Raw genomic sequence first — 17207 nt, 5'->3', positions numbered from 1 at the left:
CAATTATGAAGCATTACTTGCATAATAAAAATATATTTTCAGTTAATTCTGTAACAACTTGAAAAATACCTATTTCAAGAAAGTGGGCACTGAAAAGAGAGCTGACAGGGATGCGTGGTCACTCAAGTTTGGTTCCGGTGGCTTGTACCCAGCCAGCCATGGGGACCCCTGACCCAAGGAGGCTTCTCCACCTGTGGCTGCTGTGGCCACAGCACGTGTCCGCTCTGCTCCCAGGGGCCTGGCCAATGGCTCTGATGCACAGCTCCACACACCGGGAACAGGTCTGCCTCCCCACCAGAAAACGAACGCTTGGTCCCAGACAGACGAGGGCAACAGCAGGTATGATCAGCTGCAGAATGGGCCTCCCTTCTGCCCTCAGGTTCAAAGCTCAGTCCCTCTGGATCAAGGCACAAAAATCTAGGCCTAGATATCAGCCATGATTAAGCCAACACGTGGTGGGATGTTGAGATGCAGTAATGAAGCAAAGTAAAAGCCAAAGACACTTACTTTTAAGCAGTGGTAATAACACTCACACAGACATCACATACACGTACACACTGTCTCTTACACACCCACCATCACTCATATTCCCCCACTTCTCTATTACTCACTAACACACACTCTCTTACATACACGCACACTCCTGCGTGTCCCTGGCGTGTGCTGACACAGAACAGGGCGCAGGGAGGACGAGCCTTAGGCAGGTGGACGCCCAGAGTGCAGGGGCCGCCCCAGGGCCACCCCAGGACATGAGCTGCTTCATGAGGCAGGACCGCACGACCCTGCGGCCAGCAGCCATGCCACCCACCCAGTGGGCTGCTTTGCGCTGCTCAGTAGAGGAGTAAAATGGTAGGTGGGTGGCTGACCAGCTGACCCTCATGTGCCCCAACATCTCAGAGTAGAACCACAAAAAGAGAGGCGCCCAGCACGTTCCACCGTCTGCAGACTTCAAAGTGCAGACCCGGCAGCCGCCGTCCACGGGCAGCACGGGTCCCACCCCGGGCCGCAGGGGCTGCTCCGGACGGGAGCCCCGGCCCTGCCATGCAGTCCGCCCGAGCCGCGACCGCCACACTCCCACGGGCTGGCCCACGGCTGCACCTGCACACACGGGAGACCAGGAGGGCCTGAGCACCCTGGACGCGGGAAATGATGGGGGACGGGGGGGCAGGGTGGAGGCCCTGAGACCATCCTGCTAGATGCCCGTTGGCGGGGGCGCCCAGCACCATCCCTGAGGCGGCGAGCTCACCGGTTGGTGGAGCCGTTGTAGCAGTAGTTGGGCAGGAAGTCATAGTTGAGCTCCCAGAAGACGTGGAGGGTGATTCTCCCGTAGGGCGCCGACACGTTGTGGTTGGCCTCCCGGAACATGGCGTCGAAGCTGTCCAGAGTCAAGTACCTGCTCAGCAGCTTGTGGGTCATGCGGTTGATTTCCAAGAGGCCATCCAGCTCCTACGGGACCAGAGACAGGGTGTGAGGACAGAACCGGGCCTGGTGCGGCAGCCTCCACCCCCTGTGCGGGCAGCGGTAGAGGGATGGGGGTGGACAGAGCAGGGAGTGGGTGGCCAGGGGCTGTGCCGTGGGGCCCGAGGGCTAGGCCAAGAGCACACGGGGGCCTGGCAGGGGACACGCGCTTGCTGCCCACACCCCAATTCAGCACGTCCTCTCCACTGCTCCTGCAACGCCCTCCTTTCCACAGTTGTACCCCTAGGGTCACTGTCCTTTCTCCACTGCGGTCAACTCCCTATTGTCCACTGCTGGCCTCCAACCCCCTCACAGGGCAGAGAGCACTAGGATGTGTCCACAGCCATGCGCTGGGAGGCCGTGTGTCCTCAGGTGTTGGCCTGAGTCGGCGTCCCTAAGGCACCTGAAGGTATTCCAAAGCACAGCCTCACCACAGAGGCCAGCACATTCAAAGCGGGCCTCCCAGGCCGTCACACTGACTGTCCACCAACCTGCCCAGGTCTGCACTAGCCACCGCACAGCCACCAGCCACATACGGCAATGAGAATGTGGCTGGTCTGAAGCGAGGTGTGCCATGCGTGAGACACAAGATTTCAGAAACCGAGTGTGAAAGCAAAGAATGTAAGCTACCCACGTCAGTGTGCTTTTACAATGATTGTGTGTTGAACTGTTCATCTGGGGGCATAGTGGGTTAAATAAAATAGACTATTAAAATTAATGTCCCCTATTTCTTTTTCCTTTTCTAATGTGATGTTTAAAATGATCTCCATGGCTGCATTCTACTTGTACTGGGCGGCATGGGCCTCGGTCAAAGCCTCAACCAACGGTTTTCATCCGAATCATGTAAGACCAAGGCCAGGGAAGATACTGTGGCCCAGACCAAGCCAGGCTGCAGGAGGGGCCCCTGGGGGCCTCCGATCCCAGACAGCCGCTGGATCTTGAGGAAGCGCTGGAGGGCTCCCTCACCGCCACCCAACAGAGATGCTCTCTGCCCAGAGGGCACCCCAAGGGGACACCCCCACCCCAGAAGCTGCTTCTCAGGAAGGAACAGTCTTCCTGGAGTCCTTGCCTGCAGCCTTTACTCTTGGAAGATTGAAATGGCACCAAATCCTTAATTTGCACTTCCTTCCCTGCTGGCGATCGGACTTTCTGTCCCTGATCACACTGCTCAGACACCCAAGGGACTTTCCTTCTCCTTTAAAGTCCAGTACTTTCAGTACAACACTCCTCGGTGTTGGCCACCTTGGGTCAGTTCTCCCAGGCACATGATGCAGGTGCGCACTCTCTCTCTCTCTCTATATATATATATATACACAAACACCACACACACTCCATTTTTCATCTCATCAAAGATACCATTTCCTGAGATACCATTTTTAATATTTGTTTCACGTTGTTGCTTTGGTTTTCGTCCTCAGGGACGTCTGTGATACGTGTGTTGGATCTTTTACATGATTTTCTCTCAATCCTTTTTGTCTGTCTCTGTTTCTTTTCAATTTTTAAAACTTTCCTCCTTCATTCTTTTGCCATATTTTTTGCCATATTAAGGTGTAATGATTTATTCTTTGAAGTCAATTCAGAATTGTGAATACTAAGAGCAGATGCTAAAAGAAGATGCCAAGGACAGGCCAAGCTCAGTGAGGGCACACCTTTGATTTCTAGGCAAAAGCTCAATTTACCACTGGGTCAACTTATCAATCAGGACAAAAGTAAAAGTAGCTCCACTCCTGCAGCCTCTCTCCCCCAAATCTGCGAGGCCCGAGAAAAGGGAGGGCACTTACAACTATTGATGTCAGGTCTTCACTCTCAAATCGCCCAATCGCCAGTTCCAGGGACTTGTACATGGCGGCCGAGACGCGCTGCGTAATCAGACGATTGAGGTCTATGGACCTGCCCAGGAGCTGGGGACATGGAGGGTGGAGCGTGGGAACAAAAAAAAAAACAAATAGAAGAAAATACATATTTATCCCCAGAAATCGATTACAAAGGATAAGACAAATTACATGAAAATATGATCAAATGCCTTACTTTCCTAGAGCTGAAATTCTGCAGGTCTGTCAAATCTGTAAAGGACTTTTGTAGCGTCCCTGCACGGAATTTACACTTACATCACGGACAGAAACCCCAAACCTCCACAGGTACCCTGAAGAACCTGGGTCTGTCAGGGACCCCCCCCCATAAGGGGAAGTTCAGGGCCACCTCCCAGCACGGAGCAGCCTGTGTGTGCCTCACCCCCCAGGTTACAAGGATGAAGATGAGGACACCACTCCATCTCTACCGCAGAGTCCTAACATGTGTGAACCAGAGCATCACTTCGATAACATAAAAATACAGATAAAACCCTGGTGAAAATGTTCCCAAATATGAATTGGTGGTGATCAGTACACAGGATTACATGAAATTTTCCCCACTGTTTTCTGAATTTTCCTAACTTTTGGTGATGCGCATATATTATTTTTAAAGAAACAAAAAACAAGCACTGTATCTTTACTCTCTGTGCTGGCCAAGAAAACGCTCATCTCTGCCTCGCTGAGCTGACCAGTGTCCACATCTTTCTTTTAAGCTCTGACTTTTGGGCTCTTGGAGAGGAGCCGCCCCAGGCAGTTTCCGATGTGTGTCAGGTTATCCAAGAGAAACTGCTTGTCTTTAAAATCTCAGTTCCTTCTAAGGATGTTCCCGCAGCCATATAACATACGACATCTACCAGAACCTGGGGAGTGCCAAGAAAACCCCGCTATGTCCCTGCCGGCTCCGAGCCTCACCACGCCCAGGAGAGGCCTGGCTCACCTGCACGTGTCTCTGCTTGAGCAGCGTCTCGTAGCGGTTGGACGGCGGGAGATGGATTGTCGCCCCTTGATTCTTGCATTCGGACCGTAACCGTTTATCAAGAAGCAAACTAGCAGGGAAGGAAGAGAGGACATTTTTCATCTGCTGTGAATTTTAACAGAAATGTCAGATCAAATCGCCCAAGATCTTACGCCACAGACTCACCTTCCTGCCATAACCTTATAATAGGCAAATATCTGGTCCGCCAGCTTATAAACAAATTGGTCAAAGCATAGATTCACCTGGAAAAAAAGAAAGCCTGCATGAAATTAACTCTTTTGATCCAGCTGTGCCACTTCCTAGGTATTTATCCAAAGAAAACGGAAACACTAACTCAAAATGATAACTGTACCCCAGTGTTCACTGCAGTTATTCACAACAGCCAAGAATATGGAAACCGCCTAAGTGTCCAGTGATGGATAAATGGATGAAGAATCAGTGGTGTGTGTATACACATACACACACATATTTAAAATGGAATATTCCTCAGCCATAAAAGAGGAGGAAATCCTGCCATTTTTGACAACGTTGATGGACCCTGAGAGTATTACACTAAGTGAAAGGAGTCTGACAGAGAAGGACAAATGCTGCATGATCTCACGTGTGGAATCTAAAAAACCCCAAACTCATAAATTCAGAGAACAGACTGGTGGGTGCCAGAGGTGGAGCACGGGAGAAAAGGGTGAGGGGCAGGCAAAAGGTATAAATTTCCAGTTATAAGATAAAGAAGTTCTGGGAATGTAAATTTAAAAAAGCAAAAAGCAAAAGCCAAAACACAAAAAAACCCAACCTTCTGTTACGGCAACCAACAAAGGCTCTTATGAGAAAAGAGAAACAAGAAACAACCTTATGGCCCAACAGCAGACTAAACATGCACAGTGTGGCCACGAGTGGCCACCAAACGACCACTGACAATAATGTCAGAACCTTTCTTACTGATGGTGAAACATGCTCCCATTCTCTCACATACAAAGGAAGACGGGAAAGTCTCTGTTCATCCTACGCTGCTCTCACGGGGTTAGTGTGCACGCATTCGGGGTCCCCGCCCCAGGGGCAGTGCCAGGCTGCGTTTCCCAGGAGCTGCCACCCGTGGCCTCCCCGGGGGGAGCGCCAGCTGCTCTGGGCTCCAAGGTGGGTCAGGAGATGCTTGGTGGACACAGTCCAGTGACACCACCCTTAAAATCACATCCTCACTTATAAATGGGGTTCGTACCCCCCAGCTGTGATGAGGACACCGTGTGCTCTGAAGAGAGCTGCCCCAGGACCCACGGGTTTCTGCCCCTGGCCCACCCTGCCTCACCCGGGAGCCCGTGACATCTCCCCAAAGAAGCGTTTCCTGTGGTCTCTGTGAGGATGTCAAGGAGGGGACCCAGCTGAATAATGCAATCTGTTGAGGTTAAATTCTCTTGTATCTTTCAAAATTGGGGCAGGTAATCAGGTTTATTTACTCTTAGAGGAGGTGCTGGGGATTGAACCCAGGACCTCGTGCGTGCTAGCCACGTGCTCTATCATTTGCGCTACACCCTCCCCCAAAATTCTCTTTTATCTTAAGCTAGAAAATAAGATTTCTCTCCTTTGCTGCCTGTACATAGACTTAATAATTCCATTTATAGGAATGTGTCCTCAGGAAATAATCCAACACAACTGAAATGTTACATGGTAAGGAAGTTCATCAAAGCATTATTTATAGTAAGGAAAAACAAAAAGCTAAAAGGAAGGGGGAGGGTGTAGCTCAGTGGTAAAGTGCACGCCTAGCATGCACAAGGTCCTGGGTTCAATGCCCAGTACGTCCATTTAAGATAAATAAATTAAAACCTAATTCCTCCCCCGCCAATAGAAACAATTTAGAAAGCTAAAACGAGAAATAAAATAGGGGGTGGTTCAGAGCCCCCGCTCTAGATTGTATTCATAATTGAAGATTGCCAAGGATACGCAGTGCTTACAATGTGTGTGACGTGAAAAAGGCGTCCCCCAAGAGCTGACGTTGTAAGAACCCCATCATCCTGTGTAGATGCCCAAAGCACAGATTTCACCCAGAAATGTTTATGTCAAAAGTGCATTCCACCGTCTAAATGTCCTTGTATTATAAAGCCAGTTTGCTCCCTCTAATACTCAGGGGAAAAAGAAACTAAAAAAGTTTGTTAGAGGTGCCAGGGCCTCACCTCTGCCTCGATCTCGTCATAGAGGAACTGCTTGTTGAACTTGGTGAGGGCGTAGTGGGCGCTGTCATTGTACAGGTCCAGCGAGTAGAGGACATACCTGTGGAGGGACGGGGGAGGGTCAGCCCCGCCGCCTTCTCAGTCCCCACGAGATGTATTTTCACTGTTTTCCTCTCATGAAGAAAAACAGTCTCTTACTCCCAACGCCAGGCGCGGTTCCTGGTGGCCCCCCTAGGCTGGCCTCCCCTTAGCAGGATGCGCTTGCCTGAGCCAGGCCCCGGGCACCTGGTAGGGCCACCAGGGCCTCCTATGACTCCATCTTCTCGATTATCACATTTCAAAGACTCTTACCCCAATTTGCAGTATTTTTTATAACCATAAAAATGAGTCATTTTCTTATTTTTAAGAACAAACTATCTGACTTAAAAACATATGAAGGTCCCCCTGGGCCCTACAGCTGACCCCAAGCATGGCTGGTGTAGCCAAAAGTTCCCCTCCCCCAGGGCAAAGGGCGGAGGCCAGGGCTCTCCCCAGGTAAGGGCTCTCTGAGGGTTCAAGGCACGTAAGCAGTGGGCCCAGTGCAACCCCAGAGGTCAGACACAGGCTGACAAGGCCTCTAAGGCTTTGGAAGATGCCAGGGTCGCTGCAGACAGAGGGAAGGCCACCCTCCTGATGAGCACAGGTAAGGAGACTGGGAGGAGGACTGCTGGCCGGGGCCCCAGTCTGCCCACCCCGCGACATTGCACTTTTCTATTACTTTCCCTCCATGGACTTCAGATTTTCGGTCTCTGACCCCTTGCCCGGACCCTGGGCCCCAAACTCTAAACAAAAATGTTTAGTGAACACTTCCCTGCCCAAATTCATGTGGTTCAGAGGCCACGCCACCTCTCCACTTGCCAAGTTCCAAAGGCCTCACCAGCACCAGGACACCGTGGACTCAATCCCCTGCGTCACTGCTCCTGCCTGAGCACCTGACTTCATTCTGAAGCCAAGACCCCTGGTCCCTGCACTGATCTCGGAAGTCTTACCCCACCAAGTACGAGTGCTGAGTACGGCCAGCCCTCCCCCACCTCCCAGTGCCACCAAGGGCCTGGACCACCACAAATGCAAGGCTGGGACGGGCCCCCGGGACGCTCACTCCATCATCGAGGCCTCTTTGGTCTCCAGGATGTGGTCCGTCAGGATCCAGGGCATGGACATTTCGATGGGGAACTGGATCCTCCTGCCCATCGTCAGCTCCAGGAAGAACTCTCGGAACCACAGCTGCGAAAGGTCACAGCACTGCTGGAGCGTCTCTTGAGGGATTCAGACGACACCACGTTAGTCTTCCGCAAGCAGAAAAGACTCCACGCGGTGACGCGAGGGGGAGGGCCAGGCTCTCAGCCCTGAGCCCGGGGAGTGGACGCGAGCGGGGAATGGCCGCCAGTGCCTCGCACAACGTGTGGCTGCGGGCAAAGCCACCCGGACGTGCCTGTTCTCGCTCACACACAGAGCAGAGTCAGCGTCCGGCCCTGACACCAGCGCCCAGCTATGGGACCTCATCAACACTGCGCGCCTTCTGGCGGGACTAGGTGGAAAAAAAAATGTCCTTTTTTAAAAAGGAGAAATAAAAACAGGATTACTTTATTTCACTTGGGATATAGATGCAGCATGACATGCAGTCTCAGTGCAAAACAGAGACAGATGGAAAACAAATGTTTCCTTCCTTCTGTGAAGTGGAAAACAACAGCCTTACTATTGCTCTAATCTGCAGTGCCCGCAGCCAAGGCAGAGTCCTCCGTCTCTGAACCCGTGGCTGCAGCACAGGAAGAAACGTGGGCGACTCCATGATGACTAAGGGCACCCCCAGGGCGCCCCGGTCATCCTCGGACAGGCTGTCCTGTCGGGCCACCTGCCACCTTCCACACACGGCAGCTGGGGCGGCTGCTGGTATTTACTGCCTGGGTTGCCAGCCAGGTGACGGTTACATTGGCCTGTGTTGCTGACCTAGTGCGGATTACTCAGACTGCATCCAGGTCACTGAGCTAGCCCTGGCCCCAGGGGCCTCAGCCTTCTAAGGGCCACGCCACATGGAGGGAGCCCTGGCCCGCTGGGCATTTAAAGCGACAGGTGAGGGAAGGCCACGCAGGTTACACGTGTCACCACCTGGGCGCAGGAAGGGACCGCAGCAGGGGACGGCCAGGCAGGCGGAAGCTTTCTAGGCGGTGTTAGTGGTGTTAGAACATGCCAGGCCGGGTGCTGGTCAGCAGTAGCCCTTACCACTGAAATTTATCAAGTGAGTGTAGAAGAATGACTCTCGATGAAATTTTTCTATGTCCAATATGGTGGGCCCCTCCAGGCTACTTCTCAAGGTTTTCTTGGAACCACTTTTGTCTGCTATGAGGGACTCTAGCATGGTTCTCACCATGTAAAGCTGCGTTATCCAAGGAAACACCGGCGGGGGAGAAAAATACACATGGCACATTAGTTACACAAACGCAGGTCAACCAGAGAGGGGCTGCCCCGCGGCCACCGCGCCTCCTCACGGGGCGGCGGAGCCCATCGGAGCGGCCGGGTCGCTGCGGCTGGGGACCAAGAACTCGGAGCAGAGCGGTTCACCTCGTGCCGCAAACGTCAACAAGAAAAACAAACAGTAGCTTACCACCGAAGGTTAAAAGAGGCGGATAGGTGTAGGACTGCCTCAGAAACGCGTTAACCACATGCAAGAGCCTTTCCGCGCCCACAGACTTGAGCTGCCTGAGCAGCTCGGCGGAGCGCAAGGACTCCGCCATGGTGCGCACCAGGTAGAGCTAGACACGGACAGACGGGGACAGACAGACGGGGAGACAGCGTTAGTCACGCGCGGCTCGGCCGGGCGCGCAGCGAGGGCGCGGAGGGCGCCAGCATCCTCCCCGCGCCGCAGCGCCTCCGCCCCGGGGGCCCGAGCGGTTTGGTCCAGAGCCAGCAACGTGCTCTGCTGGGAATTCCTGCAAGCCTGGCAGGAGAGAAGCCCCGACACAGAGACACGAGTAAGAAGTGTGAAGCCCCCAGACAGGAGGGGAAAGCAGAGGGCCTGTGACACCAGGTAAGAGGGGTGGAGGAAAGCTGCATGGGGCGGGGGCGGGGAAGGGGAAGGGGCGCAGGAGGGGCAGAGCGAGCCAGGTGAGGGAACTGAAGACTGGGGACACGCCAAAGCCGTTTTCAATTTTCCCCAAATTCTATCTTTAGGAATGATCATTTTTAGATCCAATGTCAGAACTATTATCATGACATTAAAGCACCCATCAGGAAACACAGCATAAACACTAGCACGTAGACTTTGACCCGCATTTTTTAGGACAGGTGTTCACACAGTCGATAAAGTTCTGCACGCAAATGACCAAACCCTTGAAATGCAGGGTGTCTAGGCTCCAGAGTCACTCGGGCAGGCCATAAACGAGAAGAAACACGGGCAATACCTGACCTGCCTGAGGTCCTTTCACTCCCAGCCACCCCACCGCCCCCTCAGCTCATGGTCAGCCCACCCAGGGGACAGTGGAGGCAGGGGAGCGGGGCACGAGAACCTGGGTGCTGGAGGGTCCCACGGCGCGCCGCGGCACTTTGATGTCGAAGCCGCTCTTGGGATCCTTCTCGCCCCGCAGGGCTGGGTCGTTGAAGGGCTCGTGCCCTGTCTCCCAGTCGCACACGGTCTTCCTAATGGCCTGCAGGACACTAACCCGCCCGGTCAAGTGGTCAGGGCAGACGCCAGTGCTGGCGGCATGTCCTCAGCTAACACACAGCCAGCTCTTACACATGAATTCCTCCGGGGGCACTCAGGGGACGTGGCAATGGACCAACATGAAACTTTAAAAATAGATTGTTTTCTTGGGGACATTACTCACCCCAGAAGAGCTAATGTAGTTGCAATTTGCACCAGTTAGCCCGGAAGTGATGTTTGATTTCCTAAACACTGAGTCATGCCAAGGGCAGCAAGTGTACAAAACACAAACATTCACCGAGACCTGAAACTCAACTTCCCTGTGACTGATCCCATTTTCTGACTTGAACATGAGGTCACCAACACAACCGTGGGGACTGGACCTGTGTCCCCAACCCATTTGGAATATGGTCCCATCCCCAACACGGCTCCACCGTGCAGAGACCACCCCAGGCGCCACCCTTGGAGCACAGGCAACCACGCACCCACCCTGAACACCTGGTGGGGACCGGAGTGACTCTTAGACTACACGGCACACCTCCCACTTAGTGAGGCGGCATCACAGTGAGCGTGAGCAACACCGAGGCATTACTGGAAACATGAAAGCCTCCACTAAGTCCTCCAGGCGAGGGAACAAAAACTGGGAAGCCTCAGAGTGGAAAATCTTAGTAATGCTAAAGTCATACCATACCGGGTGACAATTACATCAACCATAAAGCGACAAAGTGAAATCAACACTTGTGTGAGCCCCTGTGAGCTACACTGTGCAAAAATGTCTCTGAAAGACTTTATAAAGCTACACATTAAAAGAAAACTAGCTCACAGTCGCTACAGGAGCTTGACCATATGTACGTAGTTGTTGACCAGTTTGTAGGAAGGGCCAAAAGGAACGGATGATAACCACACAAGATGGGAGGTGAGATGCTGGCCGGTGTGTCCCTACAGGCCTGCTGGACAGAACTGTCACATGGATTCTGAGAGACCCCCAGGCCCCAGGTAAACACACCCTTGCCCCTGGGTCTCCAGACTGCTTAGACCTTCTGCAGTTAATTCACTGTGGGCGGTTCAGGTTAAGAATTGGATCCAATGCATTACATTTAGAGGAAATTCACCAAAGGGGCGGATGGAGGTTGATGATAAGTGCACTGAGCATGCGTATGAAGATGTGCAGGGAGGTGTGTGTGGCAGGGCTGACCTCTGGATGACGTTCTTCTTCTTCTTGATGGCCTGCCTGAGCGGCTCCCTCAAGGTGACCTGGGAGAAGTCCTGCAGCGCGGCGTAGATGGTGTGACGGATGGCGTGGTTGAACACGCTCTCCATCCTGCCCATCAGCACCTGCAAGCCTTTGATCATGGCGATGACCTGCAGGGGTGACAGGTGACCTTCAGTGTGCTGGAGGGTGACAGCCGAGCTCCACAGGTCTGGCACACGCTGGGGGGCTGCCTCCCCCGTGCACAGGGCCTCTTCCTGGCCTCCTGCTCTGCACCTGTCCCTGCTCCTGGGTCTGACCCCATCAGACCACGACTGCCTTGAGGGCAGTGATGGATCTGCTTGGCCTGGAGCTATCAGGGGCATCTGATAACTGACTCAAAACACTTCTGAATCCATCAGGGTGTATCTCTCTGTGAAAGACTTCAAAAGAAAAAGAAGAAAAAGATTTAGGAAGGCAAATGAGTTATTATCTGAAAAAGAAAAAAGAAGTTACAAGTTGGTAGCCCAAATCCCATCTGTTCAACAGTAATGACACAGTGATTTAATATGCAGAAAAAGGCTGGCAGAAAATGCACTGCTCAGACTTCATCTCTGTGATGGCATCAGAGACACTGTACTATCCTTATTTACAGAGAAACATACATGTTTTATCTGTTTGCTTTGGAGATTTGTTTGCTTTTCTAATAACAACCACCAAAAAAAAAAAAAAAGGGAAAAATTCCATTTAAAAAGGCAAATTCTCTATTTCATGTCCAGAGATGGATATGACCCAGCAATTCCACTCCAAGTGTGTCATCAGGAGCGAAAACAAGCCCACCAAAACCTGCACACAAACGTTCACAGAAGCATCACTCCTACGTGAAAAAGCAGAACTCAAATGTCCATCAGCTAACAAACAGATAAATAAAACGTGATCTACACATAGGATGGAACATTATTTGGCAATGAAAAGGATGAAATACCGACACACATGTGAACTTTGAAAACGTTGTTAAGTGAAAGCCAATCACAGCCACACATTGCATGATTCCCTTTATAGGAAATGTCCAGAATAAGCAAGTCTACCGAGTCAGAAAGCAGACTGGTGGTTGCCACAGGCCAAAGGAAGGGGAGAGTGGGGGGGGTGGCTACTAATGGGTGCGGGTTTCTTTGAGAGGTAGTAAAAGGGTTCCAGACTTGATTGTGACTGCTGTTCTGTGAGTACATCCCCCACAAAGCACGGAATTTCACACTTTAAATGGGTGAGCTGTATGGTGTGTGGAGAAAAAAGGTGTTGCCAAAATAAGATGAAAACCAATTATAACAAAAAAACCATGGCAAAAAATTAGGAAATTTAGAAAGATTCTTTAAAAATCCTTGAAAATACAACTTACAGAAACTGACACTAGAAGAAACAGAAAATCTGCACACTTTTTTAAAAAAAATTTGGGGGGGTAAATTAGGTTTGTTTAATTCATTGATTTTGTTTTTTGATGGAGGTACTGGGGATTGAACCCAGGACCTTGTGCATGCTAGGCACACACTCTACCACTGAGCTATATGCTACCCCCTGCACACTCTTACATAAGAAACTAAAAGTTTCAAAAACCATCCCATAAAGGAAAAGCTTCACCAGTAATGCGAGAAAACATTTAAGGAAAAAAATAACATCTTATACAAACCACCACAGACAACAGGAAAGAAGGGAGTGCTCCACGAGCCATTTTATGAAGCCAGCATCCAAGAAATAGAACGGAAGGGTATAAAGGAGTATTACCCACTCCTTAGGTGTGTGCTAAGCCCAGTGCGTTTTCCTTCCCAAAAGCACCCTATAGAAAGGGGGTGGTGGTGCTCGGTGTGGGTAACTTCACCACAGAGACACATGGCAGACACTCCCTCAGCCAGGTGAGCAAGGGCGACACCAGCAGTGATGAATCACAGTGACAGCGCAGACCTTTGATATGATGTGATGAAAACAGCATTTCAGCTCTGTGGTCCTCCTTCCCAGAAGCTACAACCCCAGCATAATCATGAAAAAAGCATCAGATAAATTCCAACAGAAGGACATTCTAAAAACACTGACCAGTACTCCTCAAAACTATGAAGACCACTGCAAACAAGGAAAGTCTCAGAAACCATCACAGCCCAGAGGAGCCAAAGGACACGTGATGACATGTAATGTGGGACCCAGATCAGGGGAAGGACATTAGGGAAAAGTGAGGAAATCTGAATAAAGCATGGGTTTCAGCTAACAATAATGTATTAAAATTGGTTTATTAAAAATGCAACAATACTAATGTAAGATGTTAGTAATTAATGAAAATGGGTGTGGGTATATGGGAATTCACTAGTACTGTCTTTGCAATTTTTCTGTAAATCTAACAGTGTTCGCAAATAAAACATTAAAAGAAAAAAGTATTATTAAAAGCCACTCTCACTTATTAACTTTAATGTAAAAATCCAAATAAAAATATTAGCAACATATATCCAGCAATATATATATATAAAGAGGACACTACATCATGATCAAGTTGAGTTTATACCAGGAATGCAAGGCTGGCTTAACATCAAACCTGATGCAAAAAATCCTATCAATGTAAATCCACTACTTTAATGGAATAAAAGAGAAAAGTCATACAACTGTCTCAATGGATACAAAGTGTTTTAGAAAAATAATATCTGTCCATGATAAAATCTCTTAGCAAACAAGGAATAGAAGGCAACTTCCTCGCTCTGATGAAGGCTCACTACTAGGGATCTACAACACATACATCATATGGTGAATTGTTGAAAGCATTCCCTTTGAGATGAGAAACAAGACAAAGATGCCTGGAGCCTCCTTCTATGTGATGAGGAGGGATCCTACCCAGTGTGATGGGGGTGGGGAAGAAGAGAGAGAAATAAAACTGTCATCATTTCCAGATGATACGATTATGTAAGGAGAAAATCCAAAAGAATCTATGGATACTGCATTACGATTAGTAAGTGAGTTTGGACAAGTTGGTAGATACAAGGAAAGACACAAAAAATAATTTTGATTTTTAAACCCCAGTGATTAACAAAAAAAACTTAATCCATCAAATATCAAACATTTAGAAATAAAGCTAATAAAAGATGTGCAAGCTTTTTACAGATGAAAAGTGAAATTAAAGAGAATCTTAACAATTAGAGGGACACAGCATATTCATAAAAGACAACGTTATAAATGTGTCAGTTCTTCCTAAAGTGACCTACATAGGTTTATTCATATCCTCATGAAAAATTCCAACGGGTTTCCCTGGGATATGAAAAGATGATTCTAAAATGTGTATTAAAACACGAAGGGCAAGAACAGTCAAGGAACTCTTGAAGACAGAAAGACCTGCTTTAACCTACAATTCACTGTTGTAATTAAGACAGAGGGGCGTCAGGAAAGGACAAACTGACCAACGGATTAGAACACGAGCAGAGACACATCCGCCCAGGCACGGCCACCTGACTCACCACAGAGGTGGCAAGTCAAGCAGTTGGGGGGTTGGGGCGCATTTTAGATCTAAATGTGAAAGGCAGACTTGCATTAGAAGACAACGTAGGAGACTATCTTTGTGACCTTGGGAGTCTGCAAAGACTTCTTAAACGAAGCAGAAATGCACAGCTCCAAAAGGAAAGAAAATGTTTGGCACAGAAATTAAGAACTGTTCATCAAAAGGGTCAGGAAGACCATGCAGAGCTGGGGGAACCACGGCCAACACACGGGAGGGCCAGGAGCTGGGGTCCGCACAGCCACAACGGAGTCTCCCCCTGGCATCCGTGTGACACCCTGAAGCTGCTCTGGCTCACACGAGCCCTGACCTGCCCCCGGGGGTCCACGTGGAGACCAGGAACCCACAACCTCTTTTCCTCTCTGATTTGCTAGCCATGACAGATGCAAAGGGCTGCCCTCCACAGACACGAGGACGTAAAACTGGCCGTTTATTCACGTTTCTGCGTTTGCTTTGGGGAGGGAAGACAGCGGAAGGCCAGAGTGAGAGGCAGGCAGACAGAGCGCACCTCCACCAGGGCAAACTTCTCCTCGCTGGTGTAGTTGTAGCGGGTGGCGCGCTCGTACTCCTCGGCGTTGTCGGGGCAGTCCTTGTTGGAGTACTTGTCCGTGGGGTGCACGAGCTTCCAAGAATACTGGTGTGGGCAAAAAAGAGGGGAGACAGCCACACTGAATGCGGAATCCACCTCAGGACATCGCCAAAGCCACCAAAGGTCAGTCTTCTAACGTTTGCTGAGCCTGAGAGTCATGCACAGGCACGCGTGCTCACACACACGCACACCCCACACGCATGCACACAGGTGCACGTGCACACCCACACGCATAGACACCACATGCACACACTCCCTGTGCACACGCATGAGCCTGCACATACAGACATCACATATATGCACACACACAACATATGCACACACGGTCCATCTCCATAAAACTGCAGAACATTTTGGCCACATGACTTCAGGCTGAAGTAATACATTAGGAATTTAAGAACTACATCAGGTAAAATGGCCCGGACGTTTTGTGTAGACTGTCCAAGACTACAATAAGCCTTTCATCACCACTTTTAAAAGACCCGGCCTTTCATATGATCAGATACCCATCCAAATAAAATAATCCGTGTCTGATCAAATTAGACAAAAAAAAGGGGAAATCTCCTATGACATGGGTATCCAAATCTTTCTATGGCATCAGGAACTACGAATTCTAAATAAAAGAAACTGATGGCTGGAACTACACAGACTGTTGTTTAAATAACTGAGAATTAAACATCATCATAATGGTACAAATTTAATTCTGTCAATGTTTTAAAAGATAAGGCCCTGTACGAAAATGGCAAAATATTCTTCTTTCTCGTGGGTGAGTTGTGTTCCATTACATGTATATGCTGCATTTTCTTTATCCATCCATCTAGTGACGTGCACTTAGGATGCTTCCATATCTTGGCAATTGTAAATAATGTTGCTGCTAATAGTGGAGTGTATGTATCTTTTTCAATTAATTCTTATTTTGTAGTTGGCTTTATTCTTTTGATAACTATGTAAGTTAAAAAAGTTAAAGCTCTAAATGTTCTTAGAAACAGTAAACAGTGCATATATGTAAATTTTAAAAATATGTGCAATATATTGTGTATATATATTTACATGCGACATATTGCATATGTGCAGTCAAATTGTAACAATTCTAATAAAACTGAAAAATGAAAAAGAAAAAATACGGCCCTGTATTTGTAACATACGTAAATGAAATATACATCGAGTTATCTGAGAAACATTTAAATTCGTACATATTCTGATTTCTAGTATCAAAGGTAAAAAGCCAATTTGTTCTTTTTCTTTTTTTCTAATTTTTTTTTGGGGGGGAGGTTTATTTATTTATTTATTATTAATTTTTTTTAATGGAGGAACTCGGGATCAAACCCAGGACCTTGTGCATGCTAAGCATTCACTCTACCAGAGTTATACCCTCCCTCCAAAGCCAATTTGTTCTTGATCCAAAGATCGAAGTTGCTGCAGAAAAGTTTCCAAGTCCAAGTGGGAGAGCGCACCACTTCCATCACGTGAGCGCTCCACTGGGACAGCAGCTGCAGGCCCTGCAGCGCCAGGTCGAAGAGCTTCCGGTACTCGGCGTCTGTCTTCTGCGCCTCCTGGCGGCCGGAGCCCGTGACCACCTAGGGATGACAGAGCATCAGGAAGTCGCCCACATCCAGGGAACCACCCATGACTCCCCTTCTAGGAGCCTACCCAACTCTGTACACTCACGAAAGTAGGAAATGATGTGAACACCAGACTCTTCACCACGTCACAAGGCGGGGGGACCACAGCTCAAAGCAGAGAAAGGCCAGCACCGACCATGCTGGAGGGGTCTCCAGACACAGTCC

The 17207-nt window shown here is 49.4% G+C and overlaps 1 protein-coding gene across 1 annotated transcript in view; it reads right to left on the bottom strand.

The window, feature by feature from the left end:
* The window catches only part of CYFIP1 (cytoplasmic FMR1 interacting protein 1), a 63756-nt gene that overhangs the window by 25695 nt on the left and 20854 nt on the right, over positions 1-17207 (bottom strand). The window contains 14 exon segments of the mRNA XM_032479268.1: positions 1247-1446; positions 3240-3359; positions 4246-4354; positions 4450-4526; positions 6447-6543; positions 7582-7738; positions 8703-8892; positions 8894-8933; positions 8935-9046; positions 9049-9232; positions 9986-10133; positions 11315-11481; positions 15340-15465; positions 16875-16997. Of these exon segments, the coding sequence (XP_032335159.1) occupies positions 1247-1446; positions 3240-3359; positions 4246-4354; positions 4450-4526; positions 6447-6543; positions 7582-7738; positions 8703-8892; positions 8894-8933; positions 8935-9046; positions 9049-9232; positions 9986-10133; positions 11315-11481; positions 15340-15465; positions 16875-16997 (1850 nt within the window).

The sequence above is a fragment of the Camelus ferus genome, chromosome 5 (genome assembly GCF_009834535.1).
Source record: "Camelus ferus isolate YT-003-E chromosome 5, BCGSAC_Cfer_1.0, whole genome shotgun sequence".
Taxonomy (NCBI): domain Eukaryota; kingdom Metazoa; phylum Chordata; class Mammalia; order Artiodactyla; family Camelidae; genus Camelus; species Camelus ferus.
The sequence above is the reverse complement of the archived record's forward strand: the minus strand, read 5'-3'. Positions and strand labels throughout refer to the sequence as shown.